The sequence below is a fragment of the Lissotriton helveticus genome, chromosome 3_1 (assembly GCF_964261635.1).
Source record: "Lissotriton helveticus chromosome 3_1, aLisHel1.1, whole genome shotgun sequence".
In the NCBI taxonomy this organism is placed as follows: domain Eukaryota; kingdom Metazoa; phylum Chordata; class Amphibia; order Caudata; family Salamandridae; genus Lissotriton; species Lissotriton helveticus.
The window spans coordinates 1025419373-1025441581 of NC_136061.1; the positions used below are offsets into that span (position 1 = coordinate 1025419373).

General features: G+C 36.2%; 1 protein-coding gene across 1 annotated transcript in view; it reads left to right on the plus strand.

Moving 5' to 3' along the window:
- LOC144824202 (dynein axonemal heavy chain 11-like) overlaps window positions 1-22209 on the plus strand; it is a 3356387-nt gene that overhangs the window by 1198667 nt on the left and 2135511 nt on the right. The window contains exons 39-40 of the mRNA XM_078683354.1: window positions 9418-9544; window positions 9650-9796. Of these exons, the coding sequence (XP_078539480.1) occupies window positions 9418-9544; window positions 9650-9796 (274 nt within the window). The remainder of the gene's footprint in view (window positions 1-9417; window positions 9545-9649; window positions 9797-22209) is intronic.

The window sequence follows — 22209 nt, forward strand, 5'->3', positions numbered from 1 at the left end:
AGTTTGGGCTGTACTGATTTGCATATAGCTGGGTCTAAACTGAGGTGGAATGGTGTGCAAAATAACGACAGGCTAGGATGCGGCCTTAGTAATTACCAGTGGGTGAGATTAATTCAAACACTCCATGGACTGATGTTTTGAATAAGTAATAATCGCTGGGCCTCAAGAAGGTTTTGTGGGTGTCTCTGAGTATGATTGTGGTTTCTGGTTGGGGGGATCAATAGTATGATAGTGGTCTTGCTGTGATATCACTGTCAGAAACGGAGCTCGCGGGTGTTTTATACTTGGAACAGGTTGGTCCCGCCTGCTCCCCTCTCGTTGGGCAAGTGTTGGGGCCACACAGGCAAATCATGCATAAATGGAAAAAAAAGTGACTTCTTGTACTGTAAATCCACAAAACGAAGACTTTTTTTGTTGGGCATAACATAAATTAATAGGACAGTCCTGTAGCTACATAAGGGAGAAAAGGGTGCTAATTAATTGATGTGCCTGATCAAGCATTCCTGTAAAATAGTTTTGAAATGACATAAATTATTTCAACACATTTTCATTTTTAGGAGAAACTTCACAAATAAGGTACTGTTAATTTGTTTAAAAACCTGTGTCTTATTTTTGTCACATTACAATTAAACGGTGACAACTACCTGTACACGGACACAAAAATAAGTGTGTCATAAAAATGATCAAAAAGCTAAGCTGTCTCTTTTAACTTTCTTTGCCATCTCAATTAACGTAACTTAAAATAAAGTATGCTCTTCTTCTAAAGTAATTTGGAGTCATCAAAAGAACATTTGCATTCTTTGTTTTACTAATCCCTAATCCGAATCCATTTAAAGCATGATTTCCCTCGTGTTTTTTGTTTTTTTATCGCTCTCCAATTTTAATGTTTGCTTCTTTTTATTTAAACTTGACATGTGCCCTGCAAGTTTACCATATAAGGGAAAATCTTTCAGCATTGATAAAAAAAGAAGCCAAGTTAAAACATTTCTGGCTGGAAATATGTTTCTCCATTAGTTATGTAGGGTATGACTAATATCACTATCTTTTTGGGAAATGCTAAATGAGTTCCATTACATCTATACAACTTTAGGCAAGTGCCATAGATGCTGGGTAACATCTTGAGAGCATTGTGGGGCTTATTTACAAGTTCATTGTGCCGCTGGTACGTCACTTTTTACTCCATATTAAAAAGTGACGCACCGGCAGGAACTGAGTTACTGGTTGTGGGGGCAAAACCCTACTTTAGTAGCAACCACAATTACTGTCAGAGTGAAGTTATAAGAAAAATCCCAAATTAACCAGTGCTTAACACTGGTTGCTTGGCAGAAGCAACGTGTAAAGTATTTATGCCACACTTCAAACAGTAATAAAGTGTAAACACAAATCAAGAAAAATCCCACACATATTTACAACAATAGAGCACAATCCAATAAATGAATTGAGGTAAAAATGACATAAATCCAATTGGTAGAACCGGAGATATGCAATTTTGAAGTTTTAGGCACAAATAGTACCTAGCAGCAGAAATCACCAAATGTGGTTATCTGGTCACGCCAGACCAGGACAAAGTCACAAGTTCAGGCCAACTGCGATGGAGTGTGGGCCAGGTACAGGGACTTAGTTAGGCCAGCTGAACAAAAGTACCTAAAGTCCTGGTTTGCAGAGCATTGCGAGATCCAACGTTGAGGATGTGTCACGCATCAATGGTTTCAGGGAGCTGTGCCCCTGCGATGCGGAGTCCTCCATTATCATCGAGGATGCCGTTGAGGAGGAGTTTGCAATGCAAAGTCCAGTGTCGAATGTGTATCGCTAGTAGGCGGTACCGAAGAAGCTGTGGGTCTGCGATGCGGAGTTCTGCATCATCATAATAGATGCCATTGATGAGGGGTTTGCGATGCAAAGGTCTGCATCAAAGTTGTGCGGCGCAGTGGTGATTCCGAGGAGACTGCAAGCTGAGATGTGCGGTTCGGTGTTGGGATGTGTCATGCTGTGGCAGTTCTGAAGGGGCTGCGAAGCGATGCATTGTGCAGTTGGTTTTGCTCACAGGACCACTTCCAATGTTCCAGTAATGAGATGCCACCACTTGTGGGGTAGAACTCACAACAGACAGAGCCCAGGTGCTGGGTTCAAGGTGGTTGGAGCCTTTTCTGTCCCTGAGTCTCTGATCAGGGGGCAGCACAATAGCAGTCCTTCTGAGTCTTCCACAGGACCAGATGTGTACTGAAGAGTTGGGTCTGAGAGTCCATAATTTATACTGGTGTCCACTTTTATGTAAGAGAGGTTCCCACCAGAGGTGCTTAGAATTTACCTCCTTCCTGCCCACAGCTTGCCTTGAGTCAAAATAGACTAGCAATAAACCTGACTGAGTGTACGCAGGCAGGGCCTTTGTGATGTGCAGGTGTGGTAGGTGACAGCTCCTCCCCCTCATCAAGTCAGAGATGGCCCATCCTGACAACACCTACACTGCTTTGTCTCACTGTCTGGGAGCAATACACAAAGACCAACTTCCAGTTACATCTATTCACGTGACTCAGGATGCAAGCAGCAGGCACCAAATGGTTAGGACAAAGAAATCCTAACTTTCTGAAAGTGGCATTTTCAGAATTGTGACTTAAAATCTGTCTTTACAATTAAAAAGTGCTGTTAATCAGAATTACAGAAACCACTCGAAAGAGCAGTATTGGCAGAAGAACAGTGACACTTTTTATTACTAATAGTTTACAAACACAGCACTCAACCTTACAATGATCTTACTGCTCCGAGACCATACCCTATAACAAAATCATTCAAATTAATTTCTTTGGACTTCTTCAGCACTCCCTTTTTGTATATAATTTTGTTAATCACAATTCCTTAAATACCAACAGGATATTTCTACCTGCTCCCAAACAAGCATTATCACTTAATAAATGTAATAAGGTAACCCAATGTTATCCTATAGGAGAGGTAGCACTCACACGTTTGTGAGTTTTTTGGCACAAGAACATGTAAAACTTAAAAATACATGTCCAACTTTTTAAAGTCAATACACCCTGCCCTGTTGACTGTTTATGGCCTACCTAGGGGTGACATCGATTAAGAAAGGGCGTTCTAGGTCCGGCAAAAGAGGTATGCTGCCAAGTCATATTGGCAGTTTAAACAGCTCACAACTGCAATGGCAGGCCTGGGATATGTTTTTGGGGGCTACTTAAGTGGGTGTAAAATATGTGCTGCAGGCCCACTGGTTGCATTTAATTTACCAGCCCTGGGTATAAGGTATGCCACTTTACGAGGGCCTAATAAATACATTAAATATACCAGTCAAGTGAAAGCCAGTTAACATGTTTTAGGGAATGAGCACAAGCACTTTAGCACTGGTTAGCAGTGGTAAAGAGCACAGAGTCCTAAGGCCAACAAAAACAAATTCAGCAAAAAATAGGAAGTGAGTAGGCAGAAGATTTGGTGGAAGACTGCCCGCCGTGAGGGTGTCAGGTCTAACCAGTGTGAATGTTTTTTTTTATTTAAACTTAAGAAAAATTACATTATTTAATGTAATATATTTAAATTAAAGATTTCATTCAAAGTGAAGCTAATAGTGCAGTAGCATTTTTTTTTTGGTTCGACTTTTAAAATAAATATTTATAAATTATTTAAATAAATATTTAACATAAAATTATTTTACATGAGTAGCATAAATTCTTTGGAATTCTTTGGGATTATGTAATATACTCTGGAAATATAGTTTTGTAATGTAACTATAAATTGCCACAGTCAGTTTCTGTAACCTATAAATCGCAAATATCTTCTTGTCATGTCTTCAGGTTCTCTGTGTTTGGTATACAGACATAATATCGACAACAAAAATATCGCTGTAGCTAAATATCGAGTTTAAAATATCGAGTAGACAGAATATAGATAAGACAGAATATAGACTACAAAAATATCGAATAGAATGACAATAATATCGACTCAAAAATATAGAATGGACAGAATATTGAATGGACAGAATATAGACAACAAAAATGTCGAGGGACAGAATATAGACGTCAAAAATATAGATGGATAGAATATAGATAACAAAAATATCGAATTTTAGGTAAGTAAGTAAGTCAATTTATGGTATTTAATTTTTGCGTAATATAATTCTGCAGCGGGTTGTGGGTTTGTAGGGGAATAGGGTGGGAAGTAATTTAATTATAATTAATTAAATATTTTAATTTATTGATATTTATGTACAATTAATTGTCATTTAATTATTAATTGGCAAATAATTAAAATATAATTGGTAATTAATTTTTATTAATTGATAATTATGTTAATTGTATTCATTTATTTTCTGGAGTGGGTTGTGGGTTTATAGGGGAATAGGGTGGGAAGTAATTTAATTATAATTAATTAAATATTTAATTTTTTTATTGCTACTTATTTACAATTAATTTTTATTTAATTTTTATTAATCGGGAATTAATTAGTATATAATTGGTAATTAATTTTTATTAATTGATAATTATGTAAATTTTATGTATTTAATTTTTGTAGTGGGTTGTGGGTTTATAGGGGAATTCGGTGGGAAGTCATTTAATTGTAATTAATTAAAATTTTAATATATAAATTGGCATTTATTTTGAATTAATTGTTAATTAATTTGTAATTGGTAACTAATAAAATTATAATTGGTAATTAAATTTTATTAATTGATTAATTGATAATTATGTTAATTTTCTTTATTTAATTTCTGGAAGGGGGTTGTCGGTTTATAGGGGAATAGGGTGGGAAGTAATTTAATTATAATTAATTAAATATGTTAAATTATTTATTGCTACTTATTTACAATTAATTTTTATTTAATTTATATTAATCGGGAATTAATTAGTATATAATTGGTAATTAATTTTTATTAATTGATTAATTGATAATTATGTAAATTTTATGTATTTAATTTTTGTAGTGGGTTGTGGGTTTAGAGGGGAATTCGGTGGGAAGTCATTTAATTGTAATTAATTAAAATTTTAATATATAAATTGGTATTTATTTTGAATTAATTGTTAATTATTTTTAGTTTTTTTAATAATGTATTGTAATTGGAAAATATTTTGTATTAATAGGTAATTATTTTTTAGTAATTCAATTAATTTTATTATTTTTAATTGAATAATTATTATAATATCTTAAATTGGGAATTCATTTTAATTAATTTGTAATTGGTATTAACATTTAATTTATTTTTAATTATATATGAAGTATTTACTTTCCCTACTGTTGCTCTATTTGGAGTGGGAATAGTAATTTTTACCTTCCTGCTATCCAACGCTTTCCCTACTGTTGCACTCACTGTAGTGGGAATAGTAATTTTTTCCCCTACGCTATCCAACGCTTACCCTACTGTTGCACTCTCTGGAGTGGGATTAGTAATTTTTACTCCTACGCTATCCAACATTTTCCCTACTGTTGCACTCTCCGGCGTGGGGATAGTAATTTTTACCCCTACGCTATCCAACGCTTTCCCTACTGTTGCACTCACTAGAGTGGGAATAGTAATTTTTACCCCTACGTTATCCAACGCTTTCCCTACTGTTGCACTCTCTGGAGTGGGAATAGTAATTTTTACCCCTACACTATCCAACGCTTTCCCTACTGTTGTACTCACTGGAGTGGGATTAGTAATTTCTACCTCTACGCTATCCAACGCTTACCTTACTGTTGCACTCTCTGGAGTGGGAATAGTAATTTTTACCCCTACGCTATCCAACGCTTTCCCTACTGTTGCACTCACTGGAGTCGGAATAGTAATTTTTACCTCTACGATATCCAACGCTTACCCTACTGTTGCACTCTCTGGAGTGGGAATAGTAATTTTTACTCCTACGCTATCCAACGTTTTCCCTACTGTTGCACTCTCTGGAGTGGGAATAGTAATTTTTACCCCTACGCTATCCAACGCTTACCCTACTATTGCATTCTCTGGAGTGGAAATAGTAATTTTTACCCTCTTGCTATCCAACGCTTTCCCTACTGTTGTACACACTGGGGTGGGAATAGTAATTTTTACCCCTACGCTATCCAACGCTTTCCCTACTGTTGCACTCATTGGAGTGGGAATAGTAATTTATACCCCTATGCTATCCAACGCTTTCCCTACTGTTGCACTCTCTGGAATGGGAATAGTAATTTTTACCCCTACGCTATCCAACGCTTTCCTTACTGTTGCACTCACTGGAGTGGGAATAGTAATTTTTACTGCTACGCTATCCAATGTTTTTTCTACTGTTGCACTCACTGGAGTGGTAATAATAAATTTAACCCTCTCGCTATCCTATGGTAAATATTTTGTATATTTTTTATCAATACTATGTTTATATATATATATATATATATATATACATATATATATATATATATATAAATATATATATATGTATTAACATTTTTTTATTTATATTGATTATTTATTAATTTTAATGTTATTTAAGTATTTTAAGTATGTTTATGTTAGTTATATTTATTATTTCATTAATTTTAAATTACTTTTAACTATTTAAAAAATTCGATATTTTGACTATTTATATTTTTTGCAACGATATTTTTGATTCAATATTTTTGTACTTACCTGTTTGGAGATAGGAAGTCGATATTTTGGCATTCTATATTTTTTACTCTATATTTTTGTAGGTCTATATTTTTGCTATCGATATTGTTTCAGTGATCCTTGTGTTTCTTTATCAATTTTGCAACTTTTTTCGAAAGACACACTTTGATCAAATATAATGGTAATGACAGCACTTTCAATTGGTCAGGTATACCATTGCAAGATGGTTAACATATAGGGGTCGATTCCGATCCTGGAAAAAAACTGCCCGTACGAATCGTATACAGAGCCATCTCCGTACGAATCGTACACCTCCCGTACGACCCGACGAGTACGATCCGGACCGGGCTACCAGGACGCGATTTGTACGATCCACGTCAGGTAGGTAAGATTCGTACCGAAAAGCGCACAATCACATACGAACCGTACGGTGCGTACACCCCAAGATTACAGGGGTACGCACCGTACCCCTGCGATCATGCGGTGTACGCACCGTACCCCACGATCGCAGGGTATATGCACCTTACACCCAGCGAACATGGGGTACGGTGCGTACACCCCAAAATCGCAGGGTACGGTGCGTACACCGCATGATCGCAGGGGTACGGTGCGTACCCCTGCACCATGGGTGTACGCACCGTTCCCAGGGGGGGCCGTTCCGTACCTGTTTTGAGGCGAACTCTGCTTTTACGGATGTTTTTGGCTCTCATAAAAAAAAGCGTTGTACGGTGCGTACCCGACACGAATCGTACTTGCCGGGTCGGGAATACCAGCCGCGAAGCATCCGGATGTCGCGTCCGCGGGAGAATCGTACGGGGATTCGAGTCGTAGGGTCTCTGTACGATTCGTACGGAGTTCAGCTCCTGGTACGAATCGTACTTCGTCATTCGTACGGGGACGTTGAAGGTGTACGGTTCGAACGGGAAAAACGCTCCGTACGGCTATACGGAGCAGTTTTTCCCAAATCGGAATCGGCCCCATAATGTATTGCTGTCATTATCTGCGTACTAGATGGTTCCACCATGTACATCATTCTTTGATGGAGATAATTTTACTTGATGAACATATTGCATTCCTAACTCTTCTGTGTAAAAGATGAGCAAGTTTAGAAACATATTATTTTCACAAAAACAAGGCTGAATTGGGAAACAAAAGCAGCCCTGGCAAAAGTATCCAAACAAGTCCTACTTCTTTCCTCTTCTTTCATTTCTCTTCTTTTGTCTTTTTTCTATTGTGTTCCACTATCTTTCTTAAAGAAACCACTATGCCAGCTGAGATTAATCTGGAGGAGCAGAAGAAAGTAGAAGAGGTGGCAGTATCTCTGCCTCCAATAACCAGCCTCCAAAAGTGCCAAACCTCCGGGTAGCCGCAGTCCGTGCAGGTAACAGTGGTGGGCGGTGGGGCCGGGTATGGGAGGATTTCTAGGGCCGATGTAGAGGGAAAATAAAATAAATAATTAATTTTCCCTCAGTATCGTCCCTCGAAATCCCCCCTCACCTGGCCCCACCACCCCACCTCTGTTACCTGCACGGACCGCAGCTGCCTCCGCTGAAATGCCCGATTAAATAAATGGACAGTCCGATGATGCACATAAGGCAGCACTAACTTGTGAATACTTTGTGACTGAAACTGCATATAGAGCGTTTGCAGCATTTCCATCATATTTTAAATATCATGGGCTTTTGATCATTTTAAGGTGGGGTCAAGCACTATAGCAGATTCACAGGAGAAATCATGAAGGGTGCATTGGATCAAGTATTCCTCAACTGGTCTGAGTATAATACAATTTATGGCGTCACTGTAGTGATTGCTGTTCCTTGAAGGAACCGCCTCCTAACTGTTCTGAATCGAGAGATTGATGTGAACTTGAATAGTCCTTCAGAAATCAATGACTGTTAAACATAGTGCAAAGCTCACCGGTCCCTAAGGATTGATTCAGAACATGTAGTAGATACATTTTGAGAGGCCACAGAAATCCTTCTGACAATTAACAAAAATAACTCTCACCCACAGCTAAGGAGTCTTCTTAAAAGTCTTTTGTGTTTCATATAGCTATAAACATGAACATAATAGGTGCTCCATAAAGAGATAGGTAAAGCAGTGCATGTGCAAGTGAGCAGTGGTCAAATAGTGGGAAAATATACAGTAGTTAGTTAGACTATACCGCTGGGGTTGATGGCTGACTGGGGCGGGCGTGGATACCCCAGACTGCTGATGGCTATGGGCCTCCTCATAGCCAAAAGAGACATCTGGACATTGGAGTCGGCAGCCTCTGTGACTGAATGGTCTCTTAGAATGAGTTATTGCGCCAGGGCTGAGCAATACGCTTACAAATCTAATGGCTGCCCAGAAAAGCATAAATGGTATGGGGCAATTTAGACACATATTCCGCGAATCATACCATGTGACAGCCTCGGAGTAAACATAAGTTGTGCTTCTCTGAAACGATTGGATGGGGCCACTCAAAATGTCGGACAGCATAAAAAAAACGTGAACGGTTTTTATGTTAGAAATACAATGAAGAGAGTTTAAAAAAAAATCAATTTAGACTGTTGCTCACATCTTCAGTGCATTTGGCAAGTTAATTGCGGGATGAGTCTGTAATATTTACTACCTCATTAAATACCAACACATGCATCATAATCTAGGATCAAAAGTGATGACTTTCGATCCAAAGTTATCTATTGTACACGAAGTCTTGAAAGTTCTTTGTTATTGTTCCATTTAGAAAGTGATGGCTCTAAACAGCAAGTTAACGCCATCTATTAATATTAGCAGATGTATTTAACCATGAAGTGTAGCAAGACGATGCTGTCATGACCACCATAATTTATTATTTGTATTTATTTTAGACTTACACTCTGTGAGAAATCTTTAGCAGATTATTTGGAAGGCAAGAGGCTTACATTTCCAAGATTTTACTTTGTCTCTGCGGTGGATTTGCTGGAAATCATCTCGAAAGGAACTCAGCCTCAGCAGGTATGATTTTAAAAATGCTCTTTTCTATTGCCTTTTGCCTTTGTCTATTGTAGACTGTTTGAAAATCACTCACAGATGTGCATTTAATTTAATTTGTATGAACAGGTCACACGACACTTACTTAAGTTGTTCGATAATGTTGCCGACCTTAAATTTGAAGACGATGAGTTGAAAGTTCAATATGCAGTTGGAATGTACAGCAGAGAAGAGGAATTTGTTTACTTTCCAGAGCCTTGCTTCTGTGAGGGACAGGTTTGTGAAAATAAATTAACTGTTATTTTTCATCATTTATATTAATATTACTTACTAAAGTGCCTGAATAGTCGCAATGCAGTGTGTTACGAATATGAGATAGTAGTCAAATAGTATTCATGCACTTTTTTTTAATTAAACCAGTTCAAATACATATTTTATATATATATATATATATATATATATATATATATATATATATATATATATATATCGTACAAATCCAGATCGGTATGAAAGTGGCCACTGCGGATTTGCACATTTGCATTTCACAATTACATTGTTTACATTTGCATAGTGTTTCGCAAAAGTTTGCAATTTTAGCCACAACGGGTATAAGTGATTTGCCCAGAACCACGCTATTTTCAGCTCTGCGCCAAAGTCAGTATTGGAGCTTCAGGAGCCGAAGTTTGAAAGTCTGCAGTGCAATTGTAAGTTTTCAGTTACCTCCAATTGACCAGTTAGTAAACAAGTATTCAGGAAGCCGGTCATGTTAAACTGAATGTATATAATATAAAGACAATGTTCCACCATGAGATAATTTCCAAGTTTTTACATTAGGTACTGTGAAGTACATTAGAAATGCTTTAGAAGTAATTAATAAATTAATGAAAATATGGCCCATGTGTAGAATGAGGGATTCTAGTGTATTGACTTCTGTTAGCACACATGTTTCCCCCGCAAAATGTATAAGAATAGTCACCAGCGGTAAGATAGGTTTAGTGCTGAGAGATGAGAGAAGGCAACTCACTTTGACTCTTCCTCAGTAGGGTTACTGTAATTGTAAAGGGAGAGTGGTACTGAGAATTCTCAGCAGGACAGACATAAGGGCCTAAGGGTTTGAATGCGTAAAAAACTAAACCTCAAACCCTGAGCAGGATAGCAGATATATCTCCTGGGGTGTGGTGGTGCTTTTGGTCTCAATTCCTTGCATTTTTTCCTACTTCAAGAACATGATTGACTTTCAAATTTAAAGGGCCTATCGCTAGTGGGTCTTTGCCTACAATGTCACTTACAGTTTCCTCACTGTCTGCTTAGGCATCAATTTTCCTAGAGGTAAGAAAATGTGTGTCCGCCTCTGTTGTGTTTTTGTTAGATAATGAACTCTTAAAGAGTGAAAGAAAAAAGGGCACATACTTTAGTATTGCTTATTATTTTTTCTTTTGCAAAATAGGTCTCACTTTGTTTCAATACCAGTAATCATGTTTTTATGTATACATTTCTTACCTTTGGATTCTTTCTATAACGTCAATATGTTCCTGCCCGGCCAGTGGTTATTTGAAAATTAATAAGTGCTGGTTGTTAGAAATTGGGTTTCTGGTTGGCAGAGATATGGACCCTGTCCAAGTAGGAACCAAAGTCCTAGTCAGGGTAGGTCACAACACACCCTAAATTATCCTGTGCTCACTCTCTGGTAGTATTCGTACAACACTTCAAACAGTAACACAGTGAAAACACCACACCATGACAAGTAGAAGTCAAGAAATGAATTTTTAAAGAATAAATGTAAAATAGCACCTACAAGCAGTAAGCGCTTAAATGGGATATCTGGTCGCGCTGGAAAGGAGCAAGTGAAAAGTTTATGCCAACTGCGATGGAGCGCTGGCCAGATACAGTGACCCAATTGGGCACACTGAATCAAAGTATCTTGATCGAGATGCCTCATCACTTATGAAGATGCGAGGTGCAGCCGAAGCGATGTGTCAGTGTCGAGCCACGCAGTTGGCGAGATGTGTAGGGATTCTCAATGGAAAGGCGGTAATGCGTCTACTATGAGTGCGAGGCACTGGTTCTGAAAGTGATTCGTGGCTACTGCTTCCACAGCCGGCGATGTGTTGATTCCAAAGGTGCTGGTTCCGAGTGTGATGCGCCGGCTTAGGCCCACGCTTCGATGAGGATGCGTCTGTTCTGATCCGCGCAAAACGAAGATGCGCCAATTCTGACCCACTCAAAGGTGAAGATGCTCCAGTTCTGATGAGCATGTATGGGTTCTGGTTGTTGAAGAACCTTAGGACTCCTTTTCAAGAGTCCAGGACTGGTGTGGCACCACTTGGCAGGGCAGACTCACAGCTTGTATAGTCCATGTGCAGATGCACGTAGTTGAAGTCCTTGATATCCCTGAGACTTAGAACAGGGGGCAAGCCAGAAAGCCATTGGAGTCAATCTGGGTTCAAGTGATGCAGGGCCACCTATGCAGGAAAACAGCAGGCAGCAGGGCAGCTCAGCCAGGCAAGAGCATAGTTAGGCAGAAGACCAGAAAAACAGCAGTCCAGCCGAGTGGCTGTCCTTTCAGCAGCACAGCAGCTCTTTTTCCTGGCAGAGTAGTCACTGGTCCAGAATTGTACTGAAGTCATGGTGTCAGAGGTCCACTACTTATACCAAGGTGTGCCTTTGAAGTGGGGAGACTTCAAAGAAAGCTTTGACATACACAGAGGTCCTCTATTCCTGCTCTGGCTCCAGACTCACTACAGGGGGTATGTAGCTCTTTGTGTGTGGACAGAACGCAGCCTATTCAGGTATAAGTGTCAGCTCCTCTTTCTCATCCTGCCCAGGATAGCCTATCAGGATGTAGATGGCCATCAGTCACACCTAAGCTCCCTTTGTTTGTGGCTGTCCAGAAAAATGCACATAGGCCAGCTGCCCCCTCCAGATGGGTATTAAGAGACAGGCTGCAGGCACAGAATAGCTAAAGTAAGTAAATGTCAATTTTCTAAAAGTGGCATTTGCTATACTGTCATTTAAAATCCAACTTATCCATGAATTGTGATTTTAAATTGTGAGTCCAGTGACACCAAACTTGAAAAGTTTAACTCATCACACTCAGGAATTACACCTAAAAGATGTTATAAGGTAATCCGAATGTTATCCCTTGGGAGAGATAGGCCCTGCAGTAGTGAAAAACGAAATTTGGAGTTTTTCACTACCAAGACATGTTCAACTTAAAAGTACAAAAAGTACATGTCCTGTCTTTTAAATATGTTGCACCCTGGCCTGTGAGTTAGACAGGGCCTACCTTAGGAGTGATGTTTATGTATAAAAAGGGAAGGTTTAGGCCTGGCAAGAGGGTTATCTTGCCAGGTCAAAGTGACAGTGTAAACTGCACATACAGGCTGTACTAAAGTGGGGGGCACAATGCATGCTGCAGACCCACTGGTAGCATTTAATTTACAGTCCCTGGGCACCTGTAGAGCACTTTTCTAAGGACTTATAAGTAAATTAAATATGCCAATTGGGTTGAAGCCAATGTTACTATGTTGAGGGGAGAGGGCACAAGCATGTTAGCACTGATTATCAATAGTAAAGTGCACAGAGTACTAAAACCACAAAAACAAGGCAAGAGCAATTGGAGGGAGGAAGACAAAAAGTTGGGGGAAGACCACCCAAAGGCGCCAGGTCTAACTCTAGTATTGAAAGCTTTCTCTCAGAAGCCAGCAGATGGTCCTAAATAATGTCTGGATTGTCAGGATTGTTGAATTCCAAGTCTGGCTATCATTGATTCTACCTCATGTATGTTTCCTCCACTAACATACAATCCCTGCTTCATTGTCTCACTCTTCTCGGTTCTTTTTGATTAGTTCCTTCTCCCTTTGTCACTGTTTTCCTATTTTTCTCTTCCTTCTTCCCCCTTTTCTGCCTTTCTCTTTCTCAGTCAGATTCTAATGGAGAAAAATAGGTCCTGGTCCCCAAATATGAGTACTGGTTGGCCCACCAAAGAGTGAAAGCCAATGAAACTCTATTTTTGTTTCACAAAAACGTTTGACCATAATTTATTATGCTTAAGCGCTCATTTGAGGATGGGGGGCCTTGGGTATGTCTCAAAGGACGATGACCCCGGAACAGAGTTAATGAAGTCAAATCAAACCAGACAAGGTTCAAAGTCAAAACCATGAAGGTTTATTTAAAACTTAGATTCATTATGGAAGGCAAAAATTGTTAATCGGTCATTTCAAATGACAACATAAATAAATGCTCAAAAATGCAAATAAATGGGAATCCTCATAGGGCTCAATATCTTTTCTCTGATCAAGTAACCAGATCCAAATATGGTCTTGCACCAAGCTGAGTAATGCATTAATAAGAAGACAGCCATGAAGTATGTTCAGCTTAAAACCAAGGGGAAGCTCTAACAACTATTCTACATTATAGCTCCTAATGCACATCTCTTGTCCAATCTGCATAAGTGTAACCCTTAGCCCTTAAAGAAACTTTCGGCTGCAGCATAATGATTTGTTTTTATACAATATTAAAAAACGTGGTCACCTGTAAAAAACTGTTTTCTGCGTGCTCGGGTAGTACGACATTTAAAACCTGGCCTGAAGTTGTCCGGGTTTAACTCCTCAATAGCAGTTTGGCTGCCCATAATTGTAATACTTTGGCATGCTCAAGTGTTAAAAAAGTGTAACTTTGGTCAAGTGAAAAATGAATGGAAATTGGTTTCCACTAATTCGCCAAATTTTCTCAAGCAGCTTGCAATCAGGTTTTATCAATTGGGAAAACCCTACAAATAATTCAATTGAATTTTATTTTGCATTTGGAATTTCTTACCAACTATCCGACACTTGCATATAGTATTGTATTCAGACAGAATCAAACTTGTTTGGTAGTAAGTCTGTTAATTGCAATGTCTACTTTGTTTGCACTACATTGCTTTTTTTAAAGCCGTTTTCTGTGATCTTGTACTAAAACACCACCAGTTTATCTCTTTGCTCATGACTTCCACAAATAAACGCAAGGCCTCGTGCATGTCACTAATATTGACTGCACTGCATATTAGTGTGAAGATTGATGCACATTCTTTTTTCAAGTACCTTAGGATGAAGACATGTTTTTTAGTTTGTATCCTTCCCTTCAGAACACTCATTTTCGACGGGCTGTGGATGTATTTATATAACTTCCCACTGAGAATTTGGATCTGTAAAGTTACACACTTCCCACCTTCAGTGTCCATAATCTAATAAGAAACGACCTGCATGCAAATTGTGTTTAATATCTTACAAATATGGCAAACTCTGATCAGCCACTGCTTCTCCATCATATTATTGATGGATAAGGTTTAGATCACTTTTGTTGGACCTTTTGAGATGTTTGCTTGTAACACTAATTCTAGTAAGTTTAGAAAAGTGGATTGGGATAAACAGGCTCCTAGTGGATCTTGAGACAAATGTGTACTTAAAAACTGAAATTATATTGTTCTAATATAGGTATTAACTTAAATCAGTATTTAACGTGGTTGACTCATCTCTAATTTGGAACAAATTAAAGAAACATGGCATGGAGACAGCTATGTTTGATATAATAATACACTTAGGGTCAGACATTTTTCCAGAATTCCATAATAGACCAAAAAAGGATGTAATCAAGCCCATGACCCACAATGGGGTTAAGCAGAGCTGCATCCTGACCATAACATAATTCCTAAAATTATTGTTGAATATCCTAGAAGTGGAAGTAACATATTTATTAATTGAGATCTACAATCAATCCGTGGGAGTTTTATTCAGACCTACTATTAGATTTATCAATGTGTCTTTGTTCACTCCAAATCTTTGCAGAGCTCATCCAGGATGTTACTCCCACTTTTGGGAGGATAGATATTTCAACTATACAGAGGAGGAGGACGTATCGCCAGTGAACACCTACCATCGCCAAAGAGACCCAGGGCCCAAAGAAAGGACACATGCCCAGTCCGCCTATTGTTCCTCTATAGGCCCTGCTGCAGCTTGCCTTGTCGGAATTTGTGTTTGAGTGTGAAGCGGCCCACACTCTTTTGCATCACAAACAAACACACATTTCGACTGGCACTCTATTTCTGATGCACACCAGCGCACCCAGCAGTGGCCCGTGGATTCACACAACACACATAGGATCAAAAAGCTTGTAAGCGACTGTATAAGCAGTAAGAGCTGTGGGCAGTGGGCCAACAGGGGGCATTAGCAAATGGGAAACACTGCGCCATGTGGGAGACAGTAAATGGATTCACCAGGGCAAGAGGGGACGGCACTCACTAATGTGCCAACATAACACACTGCCTGAATCTGGAAATAATACCGTAACACAGAGGATCTCTGTGTTAACCTGGGCCATGCAGTCTAAATTAGGGGCACAGAGTCGCTGTTTTAACCTGGGGTTGCCTTGTCAACCACAGCAGCCAGAGGGCCGTAGATTCCCACTGCTGGATATGTCTATGATGATGCACAGTCTCTAGCTGCAGTGTAAGAGTGAACAACGAAAGGGTTGCATGCAATGATAATAATTATAAGTTTTCGACGATGTAAATATTTTCTCTTACAAACTACCAGTTTTTCTCACAATTAATATGCGTAGTTTATGACATTTTCAGCACAGGACTTTTATAAGACTTGACTTTTGCGCTTTGCTTTAAAATTGTACTTGCATCCAAAGTAGGCGATCAAAGAGATCCAAGAGTTGCATGGGACAGACGTCGAGAGTGCCGTTAACACCAGAACCTGAGCTTCTATGGGAATTCACAAGGGCATATTATCAAGCCCATTATCACCGCTTTAGCGGCAGTTTCCTGCCGATAAAAGCGGCGATAATGTATCGCCCTTTCTTGATAATATGGCCCTAGGTGTTTCCAATTTGTGTAATTCACGTTCTAGACTTGAAAACTTTTTATCTGCTTACTTTCATCCAGTATGAATGCATAGCAATGTGTTAATTTCATCAGGTGACAGGCGCCTCCCTTTTCTGCAAGGAATATGTCTAAAGCTAAATGGTTATGTAAAACCATAAATTTAATAGCAAATAACTCAGTGATAATTAGGAGTAAAGCTCCAGAATTTTTTGTAGCCATTTTGTCAACTATGGTAGCTAACTTTCTGATCTTATTATCATGCAAGAGTATTCCTCCTGGTGGTATCACTGCTCCAAATATGCCTCCTACAAAACGTGCTCCTTTACTTGTTTTATTTTTCTCTCTGTGTGCTGGTGCAAATGTTAGTGCTTCTAAACCCCAGTAACATGATACGTCTTTGGAATTAATATGCTTAAGTAACTGGTTCCTTCCCAGTAAGCAGGCAATAAAAAAATTAGTATTTTGTCCACAAATGTAATAAGCCCCAGGGGGTAAATTTACAAAGAAACGGCTCAGCTCTGTTCTGCAAGCAATTTAGCGGCACCACACTGCGTCATTTCAAAAACACAGAAATACACTGTATTTACAAGAATACCGCATACCTCTGTGTTTTCCTTTGCGCCGGTGCTAAAAAAGCTGCCTAGCGTCTACACAGACACACTGGCTCCATGGTGCAAGGTGCATGCGTTGCAGGGATGATTCCCTGCAACTCAGATGATTGTTTATGTGCAGAAAGGGACACCTTCCTGCATATAAACAACTGCTAAAGGCAATTTGCTCCTTTTATGTGAGCTGCAAAATGCGGCACACATAGAAAGAGCAAAAACGTGGTGAAATAAAAGTATTCCTCCTTGTTGCGGGAATATAATGGCTGCTATTCAGTGGCATTATGTTTTGGCGCTGCCTTAAATTTTCAGATCCTTGTAAATCTGGGCCAGCATCAAAAAGCAATGGGTGTTGTGGTGGAATGCCTACAGCAAACACCCATTGCACAGCCCTTTCACACAGATACATGAATGAAAAGGTACAATATATACAAAACTGCGTTAAGCCACGCTAAGTGGCTTAACTCTACTTTGTGAATATAGAGCGGGGCATTGCGGCACCAGAGCATCCTAAAAATGGATGTTCTGGTGGTGCAATGCCCTTGTAAATATGCTCCCTGGTATTGCGTTTCATCTCCCTGTAATATTTGCCATGTCCCACCTGTCAGTTTTCGAATGTGTGTTCACAACTAGTAATCCCTACATGTCTAGATCTTCTTAGTGTTCGTCTTTTATAAAAGCAAATCTTTCCCTTGTGTCGGCTGTCTAGTCTAAGTTTAGGATAAACCATTTTCTTTCTGAAATTCTTTCCTCCTTCTTCCATATGTTCCCTAAAATGTCTTTCTAACTGTCTGTAGCCTTTATCATGTTCATGTATCTTTCCTGTAAAGCCATAATGTAAGCATTCTCTGTGGGTCACATTAAGCATGTTCAATTGTTTTATAAGCCTTTCCCTATCTACAGGTAAGTATGGAAAGAAATAATACCAAGCAGTAGTAATCATTTTTGCTTGCAGGTGTAAATTCATGCTTTTCATTATTGTCACTTTAGATAGTACTAAATAATAGTTAGAATACAAATATTCAAAATATCCTCGCCTGTAAACTAGTGAAAGCAAGAGGCTACAGGAGACTGCATAAGACAAAGGTATGTGATAGTATGTGACTTCTTCAGAAACTGAAGTCGGTAAGTATGCACAGACATAGCGGTGCACAGACATAATATCGACTCCACAATATCGAATGGACAAAATATCGAGTAAAAAATATCGAACATAATAAAATATCGAGAACAAAAATATCGTTGTTAAAAATATCGATTACAATAATGATAATAAAATATCGAGTCCAAAAATATCGACTCAAAAATATCGACATGACAAAATATCGATTAATAGTCAAAGTAAAAAATATCGATAATATGTTGAACAAAGGTAAAAAATATAAATAAATTGTAATACTAATATAAATTGTAGTTAATGTTTAGGAGCGGGATGTTGGGTTAATAGGGGATAAGGGTGGGGAGTAATTTAAAATAATTAATTAATTTATACATGTTTGTAAATATTTTTATATTTTAATTAATTGGGAAATAATTAATATTAATTAGTTAATTAATTTATATAAATTTCTATAAAATATTTATTAGAAATTAATTGGTAATTAAATAATATTAATTAGTTAATTGGAAAATAAATCATATTAATTAGTTAATTAATGAATATAATTGGTAATACAATTTTATGTAGTAATTAATTGGTAATTAATTATTATTAATTAGTTAATTGGAAAATAAATAATATAAAATAGTTAATTAATTAATATAATTGGTAATAAAATTTTATGTAGTAATTAATTGGTAATTAAATATTATTAATTAGTTAATTGGAAATAAAATATTAATATTTATTAAATTAATTAATATAATTGGTAATAAAATTTTATGTAGTACTTAATTGGTAATTAAATATTATTATTTAGTTAATTGGAAATAAAATATTAATATCTATTTAATTAATTAATATAATTGGTAATAAAATTTTATGTAGTAATTAATTGGTAATTAATTAGTATTAATTAGTTAATTACATTATTTAGAGTAATTGTTATATATATAATATTTTGTTATAGTTCATTAAATAATTGGGGAAAAATGTATTAATAATTACATGAAAATAATTACAGCTAATGTGCTAAAATATTTTCATCTTTGTTATTGGTATAAATTGTAGTTAATGTTTAGGAGCGGGATGTTGGGTTAATAGGGGATAAGGGTGGGGAGTAAATAAAAAGAAATAATTAATTATGATATGTTTGTGATTAATGTAAATTATGAAATAATTGGTAAAGGATAAATATTAATTTGTTAATTAATTCATATAATTTGGTACATATTTATCATTAGTAAATAAATAGTAATTAATTAATATTAATTAGTTGATTTAATTATAAATAAATAATTTTTTTTAAAATATTTTGTTATTAAATATTTGTTTGGGAATAAATATTATAAATAATTATATTTAATTAATTACAGCTATTTTGCTATTATATTAACTTATTAATTATAGTTAATTAATCATTAATAGTTAATTAAATGATATTAATTAAATTTGGGTACAGGAGGAATTTTAGTGTTCAGGGTCAGTTTTCTCTCTTTAGGTAAAGGGGTATTTTAATGTTTCAAGGTCAGTTTTCAGTTTTAGGGTAAAGGGTTTTTTTAGAATTCAGGGTCAGTTTTCAGTTTGTGGGTAAAGGGGTATATTTAAGGTTCAGGGTCAGTTTTCAGTTTTTGGGTAAAGGGGTATATTTAGGGTTCAGGGTCAGTTTTTAGTTTGTGGGTAAAGGGGTATATTTAAGGATCAGGGTCACTTTTCAGTTTTTGGGGAAAGGGGTATAATTAATGTTCAGGGTCCGTTTTCAGTTTTTGGGTAAAGGGGTATTTTTAGGGTTCAGGGTCAGTTTTCAGTTTTTGGGTAAAGGGGTATTTTTAGGGTTCAGGGTCAGTTTTCAGTTTGTGGGTAAAGGGGTATATTTAAGCTTCAGGGTCAGTTTTAAGTTTGTGGGTAAAGGGGCATATTTTTAGGTTCAGGGTCAGTTTTAAGTTTTTGGGTAAAGGGGTATATTTAATGGGTCAGGGTCAGTTTTAAGTTTTTGGGTAAAGGGGTATATTTTTGGGTTCAGGGTCAGTTTTCAGTTCTTGGGTAAAGGGTTATTTTTTGGGTTCAGGGTCAGTTTTTAGTTTTTGGGTAAAGGGGAATTTTTAGGGTTCAGGGTCAGTTTTGGGTTTTTGGATAAAGGGGTATTTTTTAGGGTTCAGGGTCAGTTTACAATTTTTGGGTAAAGGAGAATTTTTTGGGTTCAGGGTCAGTTTTCAGTTTTTGGGTAAAGGGGTATTTTTTAGGGTGCAGGGTCAGTTTTCAGTTTTTGGGTAAAGGAGAATTTTTTGGGTTCAGGGTCAGTTTTCAGTTTTTGGGTAAAGGGGTATTTTTAGGGCTCAGGGTCAGTTTTCAGTTTTTGGGTAAAGGAGAATTTTTTGGGTTCAGGGTCATTTTTCAGTTTTTGGCTAAAGGGGTATTTTTAGGGTTCAGGGTCAGTTTCCAGTTCTTGGGTAAAGGAGTATATTTTTGAGTTCATGGACACTTTTCAGTTTTAGGGTAAAGGGGTATTTTTAGGGTTCAGGGTCTGTTTTGTGTATATAAAGTGTGAGAAAAAAATGTATAAATATTACAAAGAATTGAAAAAATTTTGTGAAAAATAGTTGCTCATTTTTATGCTAATAATAATTTTTTGAACTACTCAGCAAAAAATATACTACTAATATATGTTAATAATATTTATAAAATATATATAAATATTTGACAAATTTTACACTATAACATTATACTAAAGTAGCTATTCTAATTTATACATGGTCAGTCTTCACCACCTTTCCAGATATTACTTTCACTTGAGTGGGAATAGTAAATAATAATTGGTAAGTGTCCAGCAACTTCTCTGATAATACTTTGACTGGAGTAGGAATAGCAATTATTAATTGGTCAGTGTCCAGCACATTTTCATATAATTTTACATTAGTGTGTTATTATATTACAAGACAATGCAAAATGGATGTTTTCACAAAACTTTATTACAATTTTCCAATTTTTTCATGTGTAATACAATACAATCACTATCAAATATAACATAAACATTTTTGGAAATGTTGTATTTGCAGAATAACACATTATCATTTATGTACATGTTTTAATTTGTCACACAAAATTTTTTCACAACATTTTTTATGTCAAAACAAAATATTATTATCAATCACTTTGTGTAACAAGTATTTATATAGAAAAAAATTAAAATCAAGTTATTTTTCTGTTTCTTCCATTTATATTTAATAATGTTAATATTATATATTAATATTATTAAATATTTAATTTTAATATATACATTTTTATAAAGTAACATGACAAATATTATATTTGCTCAAGATATGGAAATAGTAATTAAGACATTTTTTTTCACATATTTCTGACAATGTTGTTTTTAAATTATACATATAAATATATTATGTTGTTAACTTTATAACTGTAAAGGGGAATAATATGTTTAATAATAATATCTGGTATTGGTAAAAGATTATTTATGCAATTATATACTTTTATAATACTTAGACATTATTATAAAAAAAAATTAATTAATAAAAATAATAACAAATATATTTATTATTATTATTAATAATTAATAAACTTAAACATTTATTTTTTCTTTTCAGAAATATATACATTCAAAGAAATAAAAATACATTATTTAAGGGCATTATTTATATAGTAAATTGTTATAATTTTTATATTAATAATAATAAATAAGTTATATTATTTATTATTATTAATTATTTACAAAACAATTAATAATTTTTTGTTCTAAACAAACACAAACTTGTTCCTATAAATGTACACAAAAATAAAATGTTTACATATATTATTTCAAGTGTTACATACTTATTTAATATTATTAATATATATTAATTACTATATATTAATTAATATTAAAGAAATTTATATTTTTTTAACACTTTAAATTATAATGAGTCTACTGTATTAATTTGTTACAATAACAATGTGTATGTATTATATTTTTATACTATAACATTGTATTTTCTATGATACCTTTTCAAAATTGGTTTAAGGGGACTACTTTTTTACCGCGTAAGGTTATTGCGCTTTATTCAAGGCTGGAGAAGCTCGCGGTTGGGAGTTGCTTCGTGTGGAGAGAGGTAAGGTAAAT